The 18,289-nt window shown below is 42.2% G+C and overlaps 1 protein-coding gene across 1 annotated transcript in view; it reads left to right on the plus strand.

Moving 5' to 3' along the window:
• Nucleotides 1-18,289, plus strand: part of PPM1H (protein phosphatase, Mg2+/Mn2+ dependent 1H) — a 207,071-nt gene that overhangs the window by 93,245 nt on the left and 95,537 nt on the right. The window contains exon 2 of the mRNA XM_074942136.1: nt 12,436-12,604. Coding sequence (XP_074798237.1) covers nt 12,436-12,604 — 169 coding nt within the window. The remainder of the gene's footprint in view (nt 1-12,435; nt 12,605-18,289) is intronic.

Consider the following 18,289-nt stretch of genomic DNA (forward strand, 5'->3'; position numbering starts at 1 on the left):
CAGAGTAACCTCTGTAATGTACTACTTTTAATGTACTACTTCTGCTGTCAGCCCTTTAAAGCTACCCCTGGAGAGGTTCATATATATTAGTTCAAACTGGATTCTCCATGGACCACCAAACAAAGAGGATTTTTGGATAAACACACTGGTTTTAAACTGGCTCATGGCTTCTTCCTGATCAGCAAACGGATGGGACCCTGGTCCACAGAAGACCCCAATCCTTAGGGTAGGGTTGGAAGGACCGGGCCTGGGGTCCCATAACACTGAGTAGTTGCCCTAAGCTGAAGCTGTGATGAACTGGTAACTATAAGGAATCCTCTTGGTTGGTTGGGGGGGGTGAAGGACGGCATTTTAGAGTTGGGGTTAGCTCAGGTAAGCTTATTAGCATGCGGGTAGGTTCTTTTGTTGTTGTTGTTGTTGTTGTTTGTTGTTTTTTTAATGTTTTCTCTGTAATGCTTTTTCCCTTGGGAATAAAGTAGGCTTTCACAGGAACACCTTTTCTGGGAGATCACACAGGCAAAATTTCAGGTGGAAAGGTGGTGCAGGGGATAAGGTAAAGCAGGCATATAAGTCAAAATTGTGCTTACAAATGAAAAGGAGTCACAAACTTAACTACCGGTTTCTACCCCAACATCATAATACAGAATAGTAAAGAAATAAGTACATAACTTTATATAACTATTGAAAATCTGTTGTGATCATGTGTGCCTCTTTGCAGTTATGCCTAGGCACTCTGCACTAAAATGAAGATTCTCTACTTCATGTTGGAGGGAAATAAATTGCAGGAAAAAAAACTTTAAAGGTTAGTACAAAAACAGGGACAAACAGGTCATGTAGCCTCTAACTCCTAGTCTCCAAATAAGCACATCAAATTGTCACAGTTCAAGGCAACTGCAGCTATATTTCCTCTCAGTGGCCCAGCAAAGGTACCCACTCTCAAGCTTCAAGATCCCCAGCTGTTACCTCTCTTGGGTAGAGTCCTGCATCTCTCCCCCTCCTGACAGGGGTATTTCCAGGCTGCACAGTTCCCTGCCTTTACTGTGTATTTCCCAGCACAATCAGGTTGCCCATGGACACCTGCTTACTTTCTCTTCAGAGATGGTTACCAGGAGTAATTGCTACAGTTGGAAGGTACCACACAGCCCTTTTCTTTATCCAGTATTGAACAAGATACTTGGATGATGCGAATTTGAAAAATTTGTGTTTCAAATGAGTTTACAGTTAACATGATACTGAATTTCAAACAGCTGGACTGAGAAATTGCCATTGTTTTTATTCAGCTGTATTAAAAACCTTGCCTTTATTTTTAAAATTGTGAAGATACTTTTTGGAGACTTCAGTGACCTAGGATATTTTCCAAGTGGTCACAATCAAGCTTATAAAATACTTGATAGGTCATTAACATTAAAAGGCAATTCATACCTCTCTCAGCTATTGTTTAAGGCTGCCTACGTGTTTAGGAAGACAACATTGCATTGGTTTGCACTTGGCTTTTGTTTTTTATAGCTTTCATCCATGGGGGCTTTAAAGTTAATTTAAAAAATAATAATAAAAATGGAAAGCTTGGATTCTGGAGCACAATTCTACAGCAAAGAGTGAATTGGTGGTATATTGTGCATGGTCCCTGCCTATAGATCTGCCATTTAAAGTGCTTACAAGGGAAAAGTTGTGGGTTGTAATATTCCTGCATTAGTACGTACTTCTGCTCTGAGCTATTCCACCATGTGTTAGTGATTTCTAGGGTTCTGAGTTCACCTTCTAGGTGCAGATTCTTGGAGGCAGAAATTGTACATTCTGGTTTTTTTAACTTGCCCCTTGGATTTTTGGGTGCTTTCATACAGATGTCTGCTATTCTGATTTTTTTATAAGAAAAACGTCAACTCATAATATTAACTGGTTTTAGAGTAGCAGCCATGTTAGTCTGTATCCGCAAAAAGAATGAGGAGTACTTGTGGCACCCGAGAGGCTAACAAATTAATTTATTTATTTATGCTCAAATTTGTTAGCCTCTCGGGTGCCACAAGTACTCCTCATTCTTTTCACTAATATTACTTTCTTTCAGATAATACAGTTTTACAATACCTGCTATGTTAGATGAATATTGTGAATAAGAAATGAATGCTTATCTATGGAAATGTGTAAACTCTTTCTGTCACACTTGTGAAGATTAGCTTTATGCTAATTTAAGTTGACAGCTGTATAAAAGGGATTAGTACCATCACCATCAAACTCTTTGAGGTTAACTTTCACACATGCTAAATATGAAAGATAAATTTCAAAAGCTTGGAACCATTTTGCATAAGCCATTTATCTTGATTTTCTTTAACCCTGGAAGAGCTGAGACTGCACTTCACAGCATTGCAGAGTGATGATCTAGGAATTACTGCAATTCCTTAAGCAAGGGAAATATGAAAAATAATTCGAAGGAAATGGCCTGTGTGTTTTCTTTTTACTTCTTTGCTGAGTGCAATAGTTCACTTTCTTGTCTGCATTTTGGAACAGAATATTTAGTCCTGACTTTTCGGAATTCAAGTTAGCAAATGTTTGGATATTTCTGTTTTTGTACTGCTGGTTTTTTAGCCAAAGTGAATATGTCTCATCCTAGAGCAATATCTACTAATCGGACAAGTTAATCTTCAGTCTGTGTACATGGAATAGGGTGGCTCAGGGGACTAGAAATGGGATAGTCTACTCTTTCACCTCTAAGTTATTCATTTGAATGTGGACGCAAGTATGATCACAAGACACTTCCATCTGATGGCTATGTGAACAATGAACTTCCTTTCTAAAGGATGATGCAACAAGGTCACGCTGGCGACAAATTGATAGGACAGCATGAAGAAAACTCAGGCTTCCACTGCCTATGTCAAACCTCTTCTGTAGATCAATGGAGTACTTCAGTTTCCAGAGCTGTCAAAGACATCTGTAATGATCTTATAAAATGTCTTCCTTACAAATTATTCCTTGACTTTGTTTTATATGATACATGATATTGTACTATGTGATAAACTCAGGACAGACAGCTGCAAGGACGGGGTAGAAAACCGTCCCAGAAGGGGAAAAGGCCCTCCTCCTTATCAGTTGAGAGTGATGACTACAGGTCAATCAGGTTCAGCTGAGAGGGAGTTACCTGAGGTCAATTGGGATCAGCTGATTCCAACTAAGGGCTGCCTAAAACCTTTTTAAACCTTCCCCTGTTGGGGAGAGGGGGGAGGCAAGCTGCCAGTAGGCGAGGAGCAGCAAGCCTCACCAGGACGGGAGGCGAGGCTGCATTCCCTCCCATAAGGGAGAAAAACAAGCCTCAAAGACTGGCTGAAAGAAGGAACGGACTGCCCCTGTGCAGCCAAGAGGGACTGTTTTACTCCATGCCCATCTCACTAAGACTAAAAATAGCTGAGGCTGGTGAGACCGAGAAGGTGCCTTGCCACAACTAGTCTGGTTGCTTAAACACCCACGTTTGCCTTTCCAGTCCTCCTTCCTTGTTGTTAATTTCTGCTGCTTCAATTTTAAGTCCCATAACCTCTTATAGCCCTCACCAATGCTGATAGGTGCTCTTTGTTTGCCTCCTAAATAGCAGAAACCTAGAAGTGAGATTTAGTTCTCTTTGGTGTATTGATTTGTTTTTTCATAAACACAAATGTCCACCAGCCTGAAGGCAGAGCCTACCAGGTTGGATCTGCTGTTCCTTACACAGAAAGCTCCACTAAAGATCTTCCTAGGTGTCAGAGATCACTGGTCTTGAACCTGGGCCATCGGTCCCCAGGCGGTGCTCGCACTGTGGGTGCCACCTGGTAGCTCACCAGTGGAGAAGGGGGTTTGTAGAGCTCTGGCTCATAAAGGGCCAGCTCACAAAGCTCCTGATTGGGGGAAGATGACCAGCATGAATTTCTCAGATGCACTACTTAAGCCAGGAGGAGATGCAGGAAGTTGTCCAAGCAACTAGTTGGATATCTGGTTGGCTGTCATTTTGGAGCTTGCCTACTCACCTGATCCCTGTCTTTCTACTTGTTACTGGTTCCTACCTCCTGGCCTGTTCCTGCCCTTCTTATCCCAGATCCTCTTCCTGCTTCCAGGTTCCTGCTTTCCTGCCTCACTCCATGTCCCTGCTCCACAACCCTCTCCCTGACCCTTGGCTTGACTCCATCTCTGACCACAGCTCCGGTCCTGACACTGGCCATAAGGCTTGACCACTCAGGCTCTGGTCCTCACAGCTTGCTCAGACCACTCCAGCTCCTCCAGGCCAAGGATGGATCCTCTGGATTCCCTTGTTCCCTAAGGGGCATTGGCACTGTACGAGAAGGCAATCCATCTGCAGACAGACAACTGAGCATTGCATGCGCAGAACGAGCAGCTGGCTGCTGAGAATTAGCCATTGGGGGAGCAAGCCCACCAGCTCCATGCAAAGAACAGTATGCACTGGACTCGTCCAGCTGCACTGTCATCCAAGCTGGTACCTGCTGTCCCTCAGCCCGTTGTGTCAATGTGGGTAGACTTGACCCAACAGCAACTCACTCCTAAAAAGAGAGAGGATCAACGACACCTTAACCTGCCTTAGGATGACCTGGCTCACGATAACAATATTTCTAGTTGTCCCACGAGGATCCCAGCCTGAAGGAATCTGAGAAATGAGCCAGCCCAGGCTCAGAAAAGGAGGCTAGCCTGAGCATCCTGACAGTGTTCCCCTGAACCTCACACTGAGGTCCTGGCTGGAACACACGCTGGTTCCTGTCGACCGGCACTGCACCTACAAGTGCCAGTTGAGTTACGAATCCTGGGGAATCCCCAACCACAACCTCCACAGAAGGCCCTTATGGACTGATATAGCAGACAACTTGATTGATACAGAAGCAGCCCAGGTACTACAGATTCCCCTGTGGACCAAGCTGTTCCAGACCTAGTAGAGATGTTCGATTGGTTCTTCTTATCCTCTGAACCAGTGGCCATGGAAACAGTTCCTCTCAAGTTTACTATCCAAGATCACTGAGAGACCCTACAGTTCAGTACCATCCATTCCCCAACTTCCCTGTGACCTTGGATATATTGTGGTGGCCTTCCACAACCCCCTTGTCTGCTGGCAAGAACTAAATGTTGACTTTTTTTCCCCTTAGAATCCTGCCAGCAGCACTGCTTGAGCCCAGGAAATGGGCAGCACTCAGTCGTTCCCCAGCAGTAGCAAGCTGGAGTAGCCCAGCAGAACCGCCCACTGATCCCGGTCCTTGACTTCTATCCAATTACGGTGATTACAATGGTGTCTTCAGGTGGAAAGAAAACAAAAATGCAGGCACCTTGCCCCCGCACAGAGACTGATTGCCCAGTCAAGCTACAACCAGGAGCAAACATTCCATTCAGTCATCTATATGCCATCTCCAAGCCTGAACTAGCTGGACTGCACACCTACGTACAAGAGAACATTGAGCTTTATTCATAAGTCCACCTTGCCTGCCAGGGTGCCAGTCCTCCTTTCTGTCTTTGTCTTTCTATCTTAAGGAAGCCTCTGACTGTGCATAGATTATCAGGCTGTGAATCAGGTTGCCATCTGAAATAAATACCTATTTAAAACTACCCTGAACTAATGGACTGCATGAATGCCGCTCAGGAATACACACAGCTGGACCTCAGGGGGACATACAGCCTAGTATGTGTTAGAGTTGGGGACAAATGGAAGACCACGTTTTGAACTCATTACAGTCACTTCAAGTATCTTGTGATGCTAGGCAAGGTTCCACATTTTATTAATGATGATCTGTGGGACATTCTGGATCAATATGTGGTAGCACACCTGGATGCCATACTTCTTCTTCTTTTTTTTTTTTTTTTTTTTTAAACACACCATGCATGTCCATTCCATCCCAAAGAGGCTGTGCCAACATGGCCTCTACAATAAGGTAGAAAAATGTACCTCTGCTCAATCCACTATAGAATTCCTCGGATTCATCCTATCTCCTGCTGGTATTGAAATAGCTGTTCTAGGTAAAGTCAGTCCTTGGGTTGCTAGTGCCATGGAACATTCACAAATTACAACGGTTCCTGGGGTTCACAAACTTTTATCGACTGTTCACCTTGAGATTCTTGGAACGGATCACCCTCTCACTGCCCTTGTCTGCAAAGATACCAGGTTCCTCCGCGTTCTCGAGATCCAGCAGGCCTATGAGTAATTAAAACTTGCATTTACCACGGCTCCTATATTAGTCCACACAAGCTTTCATCACTGAAGCAGGTGTTTCCAACTTGGCAGTTGAAGTGGTGCAATCCCAAAAATGCAGTCCTCAATGATTGCTACATCCATGCATCTTTTACTCCATGAGAATCTCACCCACAGAGCAAAATTAAAAAATTTTGGAGAAAACCCCTGGCAATTAGTAGCACCACTCTTCAAAGGTGATCTTATCTAGAAGGGGTCCTGTACCCTGTCCAAGTGTACTCTGATTATAAGAACCTAGAAAATAGACTCATAGAGTTAAAGGCCAGAAGGGACCATCATGATTATCTAGTCTGACCTCCTGCACATTGCAGGCCACAGAACCTCATCCACCCACTCCTGTAATAGATCCATAACCTCTGAGTTACTGAAGTCCTCAAATCATGATTTAAAGACTTCAAGTTAAAGAAAATCCACCATTTACGCTGGTTTAAACCTGCAAGTGACCTATGCTCCATACTGCAGAGGAAGGCAAAAAAAAAAACCAGGGTCTCTTCCAATCTGACCTGGGGGAAAATGCCTTCTCAACCCCAAATATGGTGATCAGTTATACTCTGAGCATGTAGGCAAGACCCACCAGCCAGACACCTGGGAAAGAATTCGCTGTAATATCTGCATATTGCAGATAGAGTATATTGCATAGAGCCAGGTTTCTCAACCAGCGACAACTTTGGTGGGTCTTATTCTTTTTGTGCTTTGATTTTATATTCTCTTATTGCCCAGGAACCAAAAATAGCAAGGCTGGCGCTCTGATCTGGAAAAAAGACTGTTACGCTGACTTAAAAGATGCAACCACTGAAACCTTCTCAATCCTCAAGTCTCATAACTTTTTGGCCACGCATCTGTCTCTATAGGTTCAACATCAATCAGTTTTGGAATGTATTGCTTATTGCTCTAAAAGTAACAAAATAATCTCTCACCTGGTTACCTACACTTCATTTTTGCAGAGCTGGCAGGAGGTGGTTGTTGCTAAATGCTTCTTGCATTCACCTAATTTTTGCTTACACTTCCCTTATTCCTAACAATTTTTTTTTCATATTCCATATTGCTTGGGAAGCATAGTTAAAGATGTTGTGGCATTGAACTGCTTCTTAAGCAATCCCTATGCAGCTAGATGTTTTTCATGGCATGGATAACTCTTAAATGTTCCTTGTTTCAAGCGATGTCACTCTTTTTCTTTCCTCCCAAAGTCACTCCTATGGTTCATATCAATTTGGTGTCCCCTCCCTTTTTTTATTCAAAATTAATTACAACAGAAATTTTAAAAAATGAAACTGATCATAGAAAGGATTATTTGCACTAAGGGAAGGAATCCCTTGCCATTTTGAGTTTCCAGCATTAATAATTTTTAGTGGCCTTCATTATGGGTCTCTGTTGTACATTGCATCCCACAGTTTTGTCCTTGGCAGGTTGATGTGTATGGTGGAGTGGCCTCCAGTTGGTTCACAATGTGGACTTAGTCTAGTAGTTCCGACAGAAGTAATATCAGAAGCCAAATTTTCACTGTAAAAACAAAATTTGTTCTTTTTCCAGTCGTAGAGCAAAATGCAGTTACGCTGAAATTTGAAAACACAGATGCACAAATAGAACACTGGTGTCAGGTAACGGAAGGAAACCTTGTACTCTTTCATTGTGGAAAAAGCCTATTCTGTTCTAAATAGGGTGAAGGGAACTTTTCTGAAACTTAGCAATACATCTTTATATTATCTGTTTCATGTACTACGGTTGTATAAGCAAGAAGCTTGGATGTTTTGCTGATGTATCTTGTTGGATTTCCTCTCATCTTTAAGTCTTTTTGTTTACTTTTACAAGTATATTGTGTTCTATAAAGCTCTTTAATCGTATCCTGCTTTCTAAAATACAATTAAGTCCCCACCCTTTGGAGTGATATTATGATTTTAAAGCCACAGCTTCATAGGAGTGGGAAGTGGAGGGAAAAAATACCAGCACCATTCTCTATCGCAGGGGTGGGCAAACTTTGTGGCCCGAGGGCCACATCTGGGTGTGGAAATTGCATGCAGGGCCATGAATGCAGGGCAGGGTGTTGGGATGTGGGAGGGAGTGTGGGGTGTGGGAAGGGGCTCAGGGTAGGGGGTTGGGGTGCAGGAGGGGGTGCAGAGTGCGGGAGGGGGCTCAGGGCAGGGGGTTGGGGTGCAGGAAGGATGCGGGGTGCAGCAGGGGGCTCAGGTCAGGGGTTAGGGGGCTCAGGTCAGGGGGTTGGGGTGCATGGAGCAGAAGGGGTTTTGGGTGCGGGCTCCAGTCCAGTGCCACTTACCTTGAGTGGCTCCGGGGTGGCAGCAGTGCACAGAGGTTCTAAGGCAGCCTGCATGCCTGCCCTGGCCCTGCACCGCTCCCAGAAGTAGCCAGCACCACGTCCCTAGGGCACCACGTTCCTGGCCAATGGGAGCTGTGGGGGGTGGTACCTGCAGGCTAGGGCAGTGCACAGAGCCCTCTGCCCTCCCTTCCCCCAGGGGCTGCAGGGACGTGGTACTGGCCCCTTCCGGGAGTGACGCAGGGCCAGGGCGGGCAGGGAGGCTGCCTTAGCCCCACTGCACCCCGGGGCTGGCAATCCTGCAGGCCAGATCCAAAGCCCTGAGGGGCCAAATCTGGCCCGCAGGCCGTAGTTTGCCCACCCCTGCTCTATAGTGTGAGGAGAGAGGCAGACTCACCACCCCCTTTGGAAGTCAGAGGGGAGAGGAGCATGTACATTGGTAGCATCTATACCTGCTTGTGCACCATCAGCTCAGGGCTAGTTATGATCTGGACCTTTAGTAAATATGGATGGGATTTTCAGAGAGGCCTAAGGGAGTTGGGTGCCCAATGTCCATTGAATTTCATTGAATTCCCTTAGGCTCAGGTTTTCAAAGGAGCCTATGTCTGTAATGATGATGTACAGTTTGTTTAAATACTTTAAAGACAATGTTTTGTATATCCTAGTTATTTGGGTTATTGAGCAAAACTTTAAAACACTGATTTCTATCTTTAAAATATTTTATCATCTCAACTCTAAGCCAGCAGTTACTTATGAATTCCAAAGGGAGCATGTCAACATTCAAAAGCAATTTTCTTTTGTCTTCAAAGACAAAGTGCAAGGCTCATCTCTTTGGCCAAGTATTTGTTTGACATTGGGCTAAAACTGTCAGATGAAAAGGATTTCAAGCAGGAGAAAATGCCCAGAGCTGCTTGAAGCTGTCAGGAAGGTGTTATCGGTTTCTGTGCTGAGCATCACAATTTTTTATTGCTAACAATATATGCTCCAAATGCAGCCCAAGCTTTCGGGGGGGAGCATAGACCTTCACTGAATCCCTTTCCCAAAAGTGGCAGAAGTTCAAGGCCTTTTTGTGTGAGGGTACAGGCATGGCCCAGCATCAGGTTAGAGCCATGTTCGGTGCGTAGAAGCTGCAGCATTTGATGCCTCTGCTGGAAAGAACTGCTACATTCTGATGTTTCAAGGTTCCATCAGAATTTCCAGAATAAGAGGCCAAAGAGGCATTGAAATCCTTCATAGAAGAGTTAAATGGCCAGACCAGAGCTTTCAGGATACTTTGTTCATGTCCCTTTCTACCAACTAGTTCCACGCATGGGCACATCAGACTAGTGAAGTACAAAGCTTCAGATGTTTCATGGTAATTGCCTTGCCAAACCAGTTTACTTACGACTGGGTCACTGTGTTCTTTCAGTCTTTTTGGACCATTCAGTGCCTTGAGAGGTTTGCTTGATAAAGCAGCTTTATAAATAACATTGTATTGTGTGTGTATGACCTAACAAGCCCCAAAGGGACAGTATCTCTCACAGTAGTAGTTCTTAGTCTAGCATTAAGTACAGAGTTAGGGCAGTTCTGTGATCTATGCAAAACAGGTGCAGCTAATAGTATTCTCACAATAAAGAACAGCCTGTGTGCTCAGCTTTGTTGCTTTAATGGTTCCTTTCCTTTGGTTTTTAAGTTCATGACTTAAATGGTGCTTGAAAACCATTGCCAGCCACGCTGAGGAGAAAGTGATGGGCTAAGCTCAGGGCCACCGGGGGCGGGGGGGGGCGCAAGTGGGGCAATTTGCCCTGGGCCCCGCAGAGGCCCCCGCGAGAGTTTTCAGGGGCCCCCAAGAGAGTTTTTGGCGGCTGGGTGTCCTTCAGTGCCGCCGAACACACCCGGAGTGAAGGACCCGCCACCGCTACCTCCGCTTCGGGTCTTCGGCGAAGTGCTCCGAAGACCTGGAGCGGAAGGACCCCCACCGCCGAAGACCCCAGGCCCCCCTGAATCCCCTGGGTGGCCCTGGCTAAGCTACAGGAAGATATTTAGAAGCCATAATACAGTACTTTTAGTTGGGGTTTCTGTAGCTCAGTGATGCTTTTAGCTAATTAGTCACACGCGATCAGGGAGTTACTATCCGCTGGCTTATTTACCCTGGTGTCTTTGTATTTTCACTTCTGTTGGTTTCAAATCACACCGCTGCCTTCCAAATGCATCCAGAAAACGATGTGCCTTCAGACCAGAAATCCATTATACCCAAATATCTAAACTCCATCTTGGCAAATATTGGGCATAAGAGTTAATCAGAGTTGCAAAACTGCTGGCAGATAGCTTGAAACTACACATTCTTCAATCCCTTACTTGCAAGTATCTCAAAATGGTTTCATCGACAGTTGATGTTTATGTACAACAAACCCTTGCAAACAGCTGGTGGTAATATGCATACAGATGTTAACGGCATACAAATTCTTGTATGTCAGATTGCAGCATAGTAACGTTTGGTGGTGTTCAGAGATCTGCTCATTCACGAGTATGGTTATGGTTGGTGACTGTCGTTTTTCAGGGTACAACTGAGTTGCTTTTACTAAAAGAAAAAAAATACTCATTTATATACAGTAAAGCAACAAGTCGCCCTCAAAGAGGAAAAGGACATTTTTATCTTAAAATTTTTATCTTAAAGTGACATAGAATTTGGAACTTTATAACCTGGTAAGAATAGGTAAGATGATGCCTATAGTGGACTGTGGGTCTTTTTGCATGTATGTGGGGTAAAAATATCAGCGACCGAGGAATCAGGTGTGTTTGATTTTATTAAATGGGTTGTGAGATGCCTCCAGGTTGTTCATGTACTTTGCACACTCCTGATAACCATGTGAATATATTTAATAAATAAAAGCCCTATCTGCCCAAAACTCCAGTAACAGGAGTATTCTCCCTCCAAACAATGATTTGTCAAGGAGACTTAATGGTTTGGAGAGAGGGTGGGATGGGTTAGAAAATGTGTTCTTGGAAGGAGACAATCATTTAATCAAAAGGGAAATAACTTAACGTTGTTGTAATGGGACTTAATTCCATGTTGTACAGGTTCCTCACATATCTGAGGCTATTATACTTCCAGGTCAGTACACACTCACCTTCCAGGTCTGTTGAACATATATAGTACAAACACACACATTGAAACAAAGCATAATTAATCTTCATCTAAGGTTGGTTTGAGCTTGTTCTTTTGTCTTAATTAACTGACGTCCAGTTTCTGAAATAAATCAAATACTTATGCTCACTTCATCATAGTACAAGTAACCTCTGTCAGCCTGTCAAAGCAAGAGACAGGAGCCCCCATTTTGAAGTTTCCATCCCACATACTATCTCTCCTACTTTCTTTTTTTAAATTTAAGAGTAAGTGCTTTATAATTGTCACTTCCTTCCATTCTGAGCCATCGGTACAGAGAGCATTCTATCTGGTAGATATGTTCTGCTTGTACCACTCAGAGGAACTGGACAGAGTAGATTTCTGGAGCTGACCTATCCATTATCAACCATAGCTATTAGAGGGTGATTGTAGGTATGTGAATTAAACTGAAAGAGCAATTATAAATCTTTTTTTTTTTTAATTTTTATTTTAGCTGGGAAGTACAAACATTACCAGACTCACCCATTCGTCAGGCATCAGTCCAATATAATTTTAGTTTAAAATTTGTTTTCCTTCTATGGATAAGTCATAGAAATGATTCAGTTAATTAATGCTCATGTAGTTGTGTGGAAATGCTCATTTACATTTTTCAATTTGTACTGTTCCAAATGCTTGCTTGTTTATGAAAAATCCCATAAATAAATCTTATGCCCATAAATGTCAAAGTTCAAACTTTAAGCTTATGAGTATTTAGAAACCTTCTGGCCACATTCCTTTGATTTTTGGTAAGTCATTTAGCAAACAGTGGTAGAAGCTTCTGAGGTTTGCTAAAACTAACATGCCTTTTGTTTTTTCTAGGGTAATAAATGCAGGGAAGAGCACACACAATGAAGACCAAGCAAGTTGTGAAGTGCTTTTTGTAAAGAAGAAAACTGGAGGCACTAATTTCACACCAAACAAAAACACATCCACCAAACGAAGGTCCTCACTGCCAAATGGAGAAGGACTACAACTGAAAGAAAACTCAGTAAGTAGTCTCCACTAATCTTGCTGTCTGAATAGAAATACAAACTAACATAAGTAGACAGTGTAAGACAAATGAAAAACCCAAGAATTCTTGCTAAGTGTTGAAGATTTTCTTGTTACCCCTCTGTGGCCTAGTTGGCTCTGCTTTATCAAAGAAAGCTTCACTCGTTTTACTTAGCTCCACTTTCGGATTTTGAATTTCACATGCGGCAAAATGTTTCTCACTTAAAGGGTTTTCTAATTTAGAGAGGAGACAAAAAATGATAGGGGACATTCTAGAGGTATATAAAATAATGAAGGATCTAGAGAAGGTCCATTGGGTGGACCTGTCGATCCTTTCTCATAACACAAGCCCAAGAGAATGTAACCAAAATTTAAAGGCAACATATCTAACGCAGATAAAAGGAAATACTTTTTTACTATAATACATATTTAACAAGTGGCATTCACTGCCACAAGATATTATTGAGAGAGCTTAGTAGGATTCATAAAAGAAATAGTCCTTAATCATGCATAGTTTCAATATTTATATATAAATAGGAGTTAAAAGGATATATGTACTTCATGATGTACGCTAATCACTAAGAGCACTGGGTATGGAAGAAATTTCTCCTGTGGGCAGATTTTGACATAAATTGTCAAATAGAGGGTTTCTTGCAATCATTGGGAGATTGGCCATTATTAAGGCTCAGATTTTTGTCACAGCTATTTTTAGTAAAAATCACGGACAGGTCAAGGGCAATAAACAAAAATTCACAGAAGCCTGTGACCTATCTATGATTTTTTACTAAAAATATCCTTTTCAAAATGGAGAGGGAGGAGGGTCCAGCAGCCACAGCAGCTGTGGGGTCTGGGGTCTCCTCCCTGCCCGCCGTGGCTGAAACGCTGTGGGGGGTCCACCGCCACCCGCTGAGGCTAAAACGCTGCGGAATCCCCTGCCATGGCTGGGCTGCTGCAGGGAGCCAAGTGGCAGTGGGAACTCTGGGGGACCCTCGGGAGCTCCGGGATCCCCCTGCTGCCGAGCTGCTGGGAGCTGCAGGGCTGCCTGCTGACAGCTCCAACCCTGGTGCATAATCGTAGCCTGAGCCATTGTAGAATATACTGTATGTGGCATGTGTAGGCAGACACTACATGACACTGAAATGTGATGTGGCGATAACAGAATGCATGCATTGGTGCCATTTAGGTGCTTGTGTTTGCCTGTCAGATCAGCAATCTTCCCCATGATGTTTTCAGCTTCATTTCTCACTCAGTCTTTCACAAACTAGGATTATTACTTTAAAGGCACCATAAATATATGTGGAACTTCTCAATTACAGAAACATATGTACAAACAAGTAGAAGACAGTCTCAGCCCTGAGGGTATGAACAGGTAAAAGGGGGTGGGGGAAGGTCTTAACATCAAAACCAAAACCAAGAAAACTGGGACAGAGGAATCTTTTTATATTTGATCAGTGAGAGTTTGAAATTGTTCATGACACCAGGACAGCAGAGAATGATGCCACCAAATAGTAATAAGGCTCTTTTTAAAATGTTACTCAAGCTCCTCTACAGGTTTTGTCAAGGTCCTGATGTTTAAACAAGTTAAACTTTCAATTGCCTAGGCAAAATAGTCATTCAGGTATGCATTGAACTAGTTCAAACAAACACTGAGATTCAGCAAATCTATTCAGTATTTGCATGCACAACTGATCATAATAGCCATGTAAACATGCAATGCATGACTTGTACACACAGTCACAGTAATTGCACATGTGTACCTCATTTGGTATTTCATTTTAAAACAAGTGAAGACCATGCTAGTATCCTGCAGTATAGTGCTAATCTGACACACATACAGTTAACTGTTGCATCTGTTTTTGTCTTCCTGCTTAATATACTGTTTCGACGTTCATGGAGCATAGGAAGTATAATGCCAGATCACACTAATATTCCGACTAATCTGGTTTCTTGTCTCCAACTGTTGCCACAATCAAATGCTTCATAGGAAGGTAAAAACCTTATGTTTATCTATTTCCGTAATAGTTTGCCCAAAGGGAATATGTTTTTCCAAATCAAAAGCAGTTAGTGGTTTTATATCCCTAGTTTACATGATTTTTAATTCGATCTAAATGTAACTCATTAGTCAATAGATGTTCTCATTATTATCTTCTCCATGATGACAGAGTTCCACAAGTTAATTACGTTTTAAAACTATTTTATCAGTTTTAAACTTGCTGACTGCCAGCCTAGTTAAATGTTCCCGTGTTATGAAAAACGGTTTATAGAATCTGAGGTTTACCTTTTCCATACTATTTGTTATTTAATATACTGCTCTCATGCCCTTTCTTCTCTCAAGTGAACAGTCCTAATCTTTACAATCTTCCTACACACAGAAGCCTTTCAATAATTCTAATGTTTACCTGTGTGTGGGCCTCTTCAATTTCTGCTGTATTTGTCTTTTTGAAAGAGGTCGACCACAAATAAACGCAGTATTCCAGATGAGGCACGATTGGTCTTTGATAGCATGACAATATTTACGGTATTATTTGCTATCCCATCCTCAGTACGTTTTCTTTATAGATTTACCTCCATATTTGCTAAATAGAGACCACGAGAGGATGCTATAACATGTACTAGCACTATGGGGCAGTGCACCTTACAGTCATGTATCTGACTACTGCTTACAGATTTAAAATTGCAAATATAATATTTTCCCAAAAGAGGGAGCACATGGCTAGAGAAACTTTGCTACTAGAGGGCAGTCTTGCTCCAGCAGCTAGCAGAGTTTTTTCTAGTTGTGCGTGTGCTGGACTGAACCTATGAAAAAAGACAAGACATCACATCTTTATTATTATTATTAATTATTTGTATTATTTAAAGCATAGCAGATCTTTTGTCTGTATCTGTCTTTGGTGTTGTCCCAGTGCTAAGGATACTGTATTTTTAATATGATAGGATTTTGTGTTTTTTAATATGAGGAAGATTATGTAAAATGCAGGCACTTCTGCATCACATTAGTATGTAGAAATAGAGATGAGACACTTCAATGCATGTGTCTTGCTGGGATGTTATTTCACTTCATGGGTTGTTAGGAAAAAGGCCAAAACTGAGTTCTGCAGCCACTCAGTAGGGATATCCCAGAATGACACACTCTCTGAAATCTTACTGTGATTATTAAAGGGTTCCATGTAAATAAGGAAGGACGAGGGGAAGAAGGAAAGGATTTATTAAATAATTGTTTAAGGGAAAAGGTATTTAAAATAGTTAAAGCAATTACAAAGAAAATGCAAATTAAATTTTGAAATCTTTTGATTTATTAATACCGTTTTTCTTTTCTTCATATTTCTTTACTACTTGACAGAACATGCTCTGCAAGCTCACATGCCTTTTCTTGCTTCTCCTATCTTCTGTTTTTCTCACATTCCCTGGGACGCTTGTATGACTTTTAAATGGCAGCCAAATTTGGAAGTTGTAAAATCCTTTTCATTTAACATTTGATCAAAGTAACTGGAAATCCCCAGCCCCCCGAACCAGAACGATTGAAGTGCTACTTGGAGATGTGTGAGATGCCTGCCAAGCAATACTGAAATGTAGTTTTCAAGAGAAGTTGCCATCTGGTGCAGTATCACCAAGTGGCTTCCAGCAGAGTTTCCTTTGCAGCTGGAGGTGGGAGAGAAGCACTGCCCTAGGGACCTTATCCTGCAAGCTGTTTGCACCCGTGTGGGAGTCTGTCCACATGGGGGAGCCCCATAGAAATCAGTGGGGTTCTGCATGGGGACAGGAAGCTGCCTATGTGCATCAGCTTAAAGGACTGGGACCCGATTCCTCAAAGCTGAGCTGTAAAGTTAGAGCCTCCCAAGAAGAGGAGGAGGGTGGGACTATACAGTGGCGGTGAAGCAAGAAAGGGATGCAAGGCTACATTTTTGCCCACAAAAAGCAAGGAAACCTGGAAAAAGGAAATTAACATTTTTATTTTTATTTTTTTAATAAAACTAACAAAATAACAAAAGCAGCAGAAGACAAGAATCCAAAAGCCTGATCCTAAAGTAAATAGGAATTTTCCCGTTGACTTAATTAGGTTTGATCCCAAATTGGACATTTTGTTTTAATTTGCAAAGATTATACTTAGAAACTATATTAAAATATCATTAAATTCAGTGTTTTGGATCGTCAGCAGCTGGGGGGAGGAGAGAGTGCCCTGACAATATTAGATACAGTTAAGTAAATAAAACAAGTTCCATCCTATTATATTGTGTTAGGATATTGCCATGGTTGCTGACCAGTCAGAATGCAGGATTTAATATTAGTACTTATAATTGACTAATATGAGACAATATTAACTTAAAGCAGAATAATTTTGATTGGTTAACACTGTAGTGTCATTCATGCATATCCAGTTTCAAAGAGTATCTATTTTTTGTGTGACTTAAGGTTCGTTGCACAACAATGCCTACTGTGCATGTCATTTGTGACATCAGGAGGTGTTTTCCCAACCATTTGGTTAGTGAAGGTGACAACTGGCCCACTTCTGTTTATTGTTAGACCCACAGGTATATATTTTCAGTGGTCCAGCTGGCAATTTGAGGGTGCATTTGGAAAAAAATTTGGGTGCATTTTTTGCACTTATGATTCATTGCAGGAGCTATTACAACATATGAGATTGCAGGTGCTAATCAAATAGTTGGATATGTAACTATTGAGATTTGCACCTGCATTCATGTGCAATGGGAGGCTAGTTTCCAGCCTGCCTGAAAGTTTGCCCCAAATTGTATTGCTGTGTACTGTATGATTTTTGTCAGTGATTCAAGCTCTTATTGTGCACATACACGCAGTCTCTCACATGATTCTTTGTCTTTTGCTTTGTTAAAAACAAAGGCCACATATCTAAAGCCTGCTAAAAGGTCAGAATTAATTTCTTATAATTACAAAACCAGGAGACTGCTGTCCTAGCTCTCAGCCAGGTCCAGTAGCAGAGGAGCCTGAAGCTGATTACATCTCACAGCAGACTAGAAATGCATTTTGGGATTCAGTGCGGTGAGATGGCTGCTTTTTTTTTTTTTTCAATCATCTCTCCGGTGCCTAGTCAGAGGTCTGTATCCTTCCCAAATTTAAAAAAGAAACACTTTAGATTTTTTCATATTATTATTACTTTGTTTTGATTCATTAAATTTCTAGTCGAAGGACTCTGACCAGCCAAACAAGAAGTGGAGGGGGAGAGGCAGGATTGAGAGACAGTTTGAACTGTTGTGTTTTTTTTTTTTAAAGCTAATTTCACAGGGAAATTGTTTGTGAACTGTGTGCTTCACTCTTCCACTATCCCGCCACAAAACCCAGCTGGCTAGCCATTCTGGCTACTCAAAGCTTTTCTTTGCGACTGCCGCTGAAATAAAAAAACATGTGACCCAAGTCATTAAGCAGCAGCAAAAGTTTACCAGTGCAAGCAGAAGAAAGTATTTTTTTGGCCCTCATTACCGTAATGTCTGAATGTCTCACAGTCTTCAATATTTTGATCTTCACACCTCTCTATTGTAGGGAACTACCATTATTCCCATTTTACAGGTGGGAAACTGAGGCAAAGAGAGTAAGGGCTTGTCTACACTGGCAAGTTTCTGGGCAGTAAAGTAGCTTGTGGTGCTCAAACTGCAGACGGGAACACACTGCCAAGCCACTTTGTGCGCAGAAACTCCTCAGCTGCAGCGCTGCA

Source organism: Natator depressus, chromosome 1 (genome assembly GCF_965152275.1).
Source record: "Natator depressus isolate rNatDep1 chromosome 1, rNatDep2.hap1, whole genome shotgun sequence".
Lineage (NCBI taxonomy): Eukaryota > Metazoa > Chordata > Testudines > Cheloniidae > Natator > Natator depressus.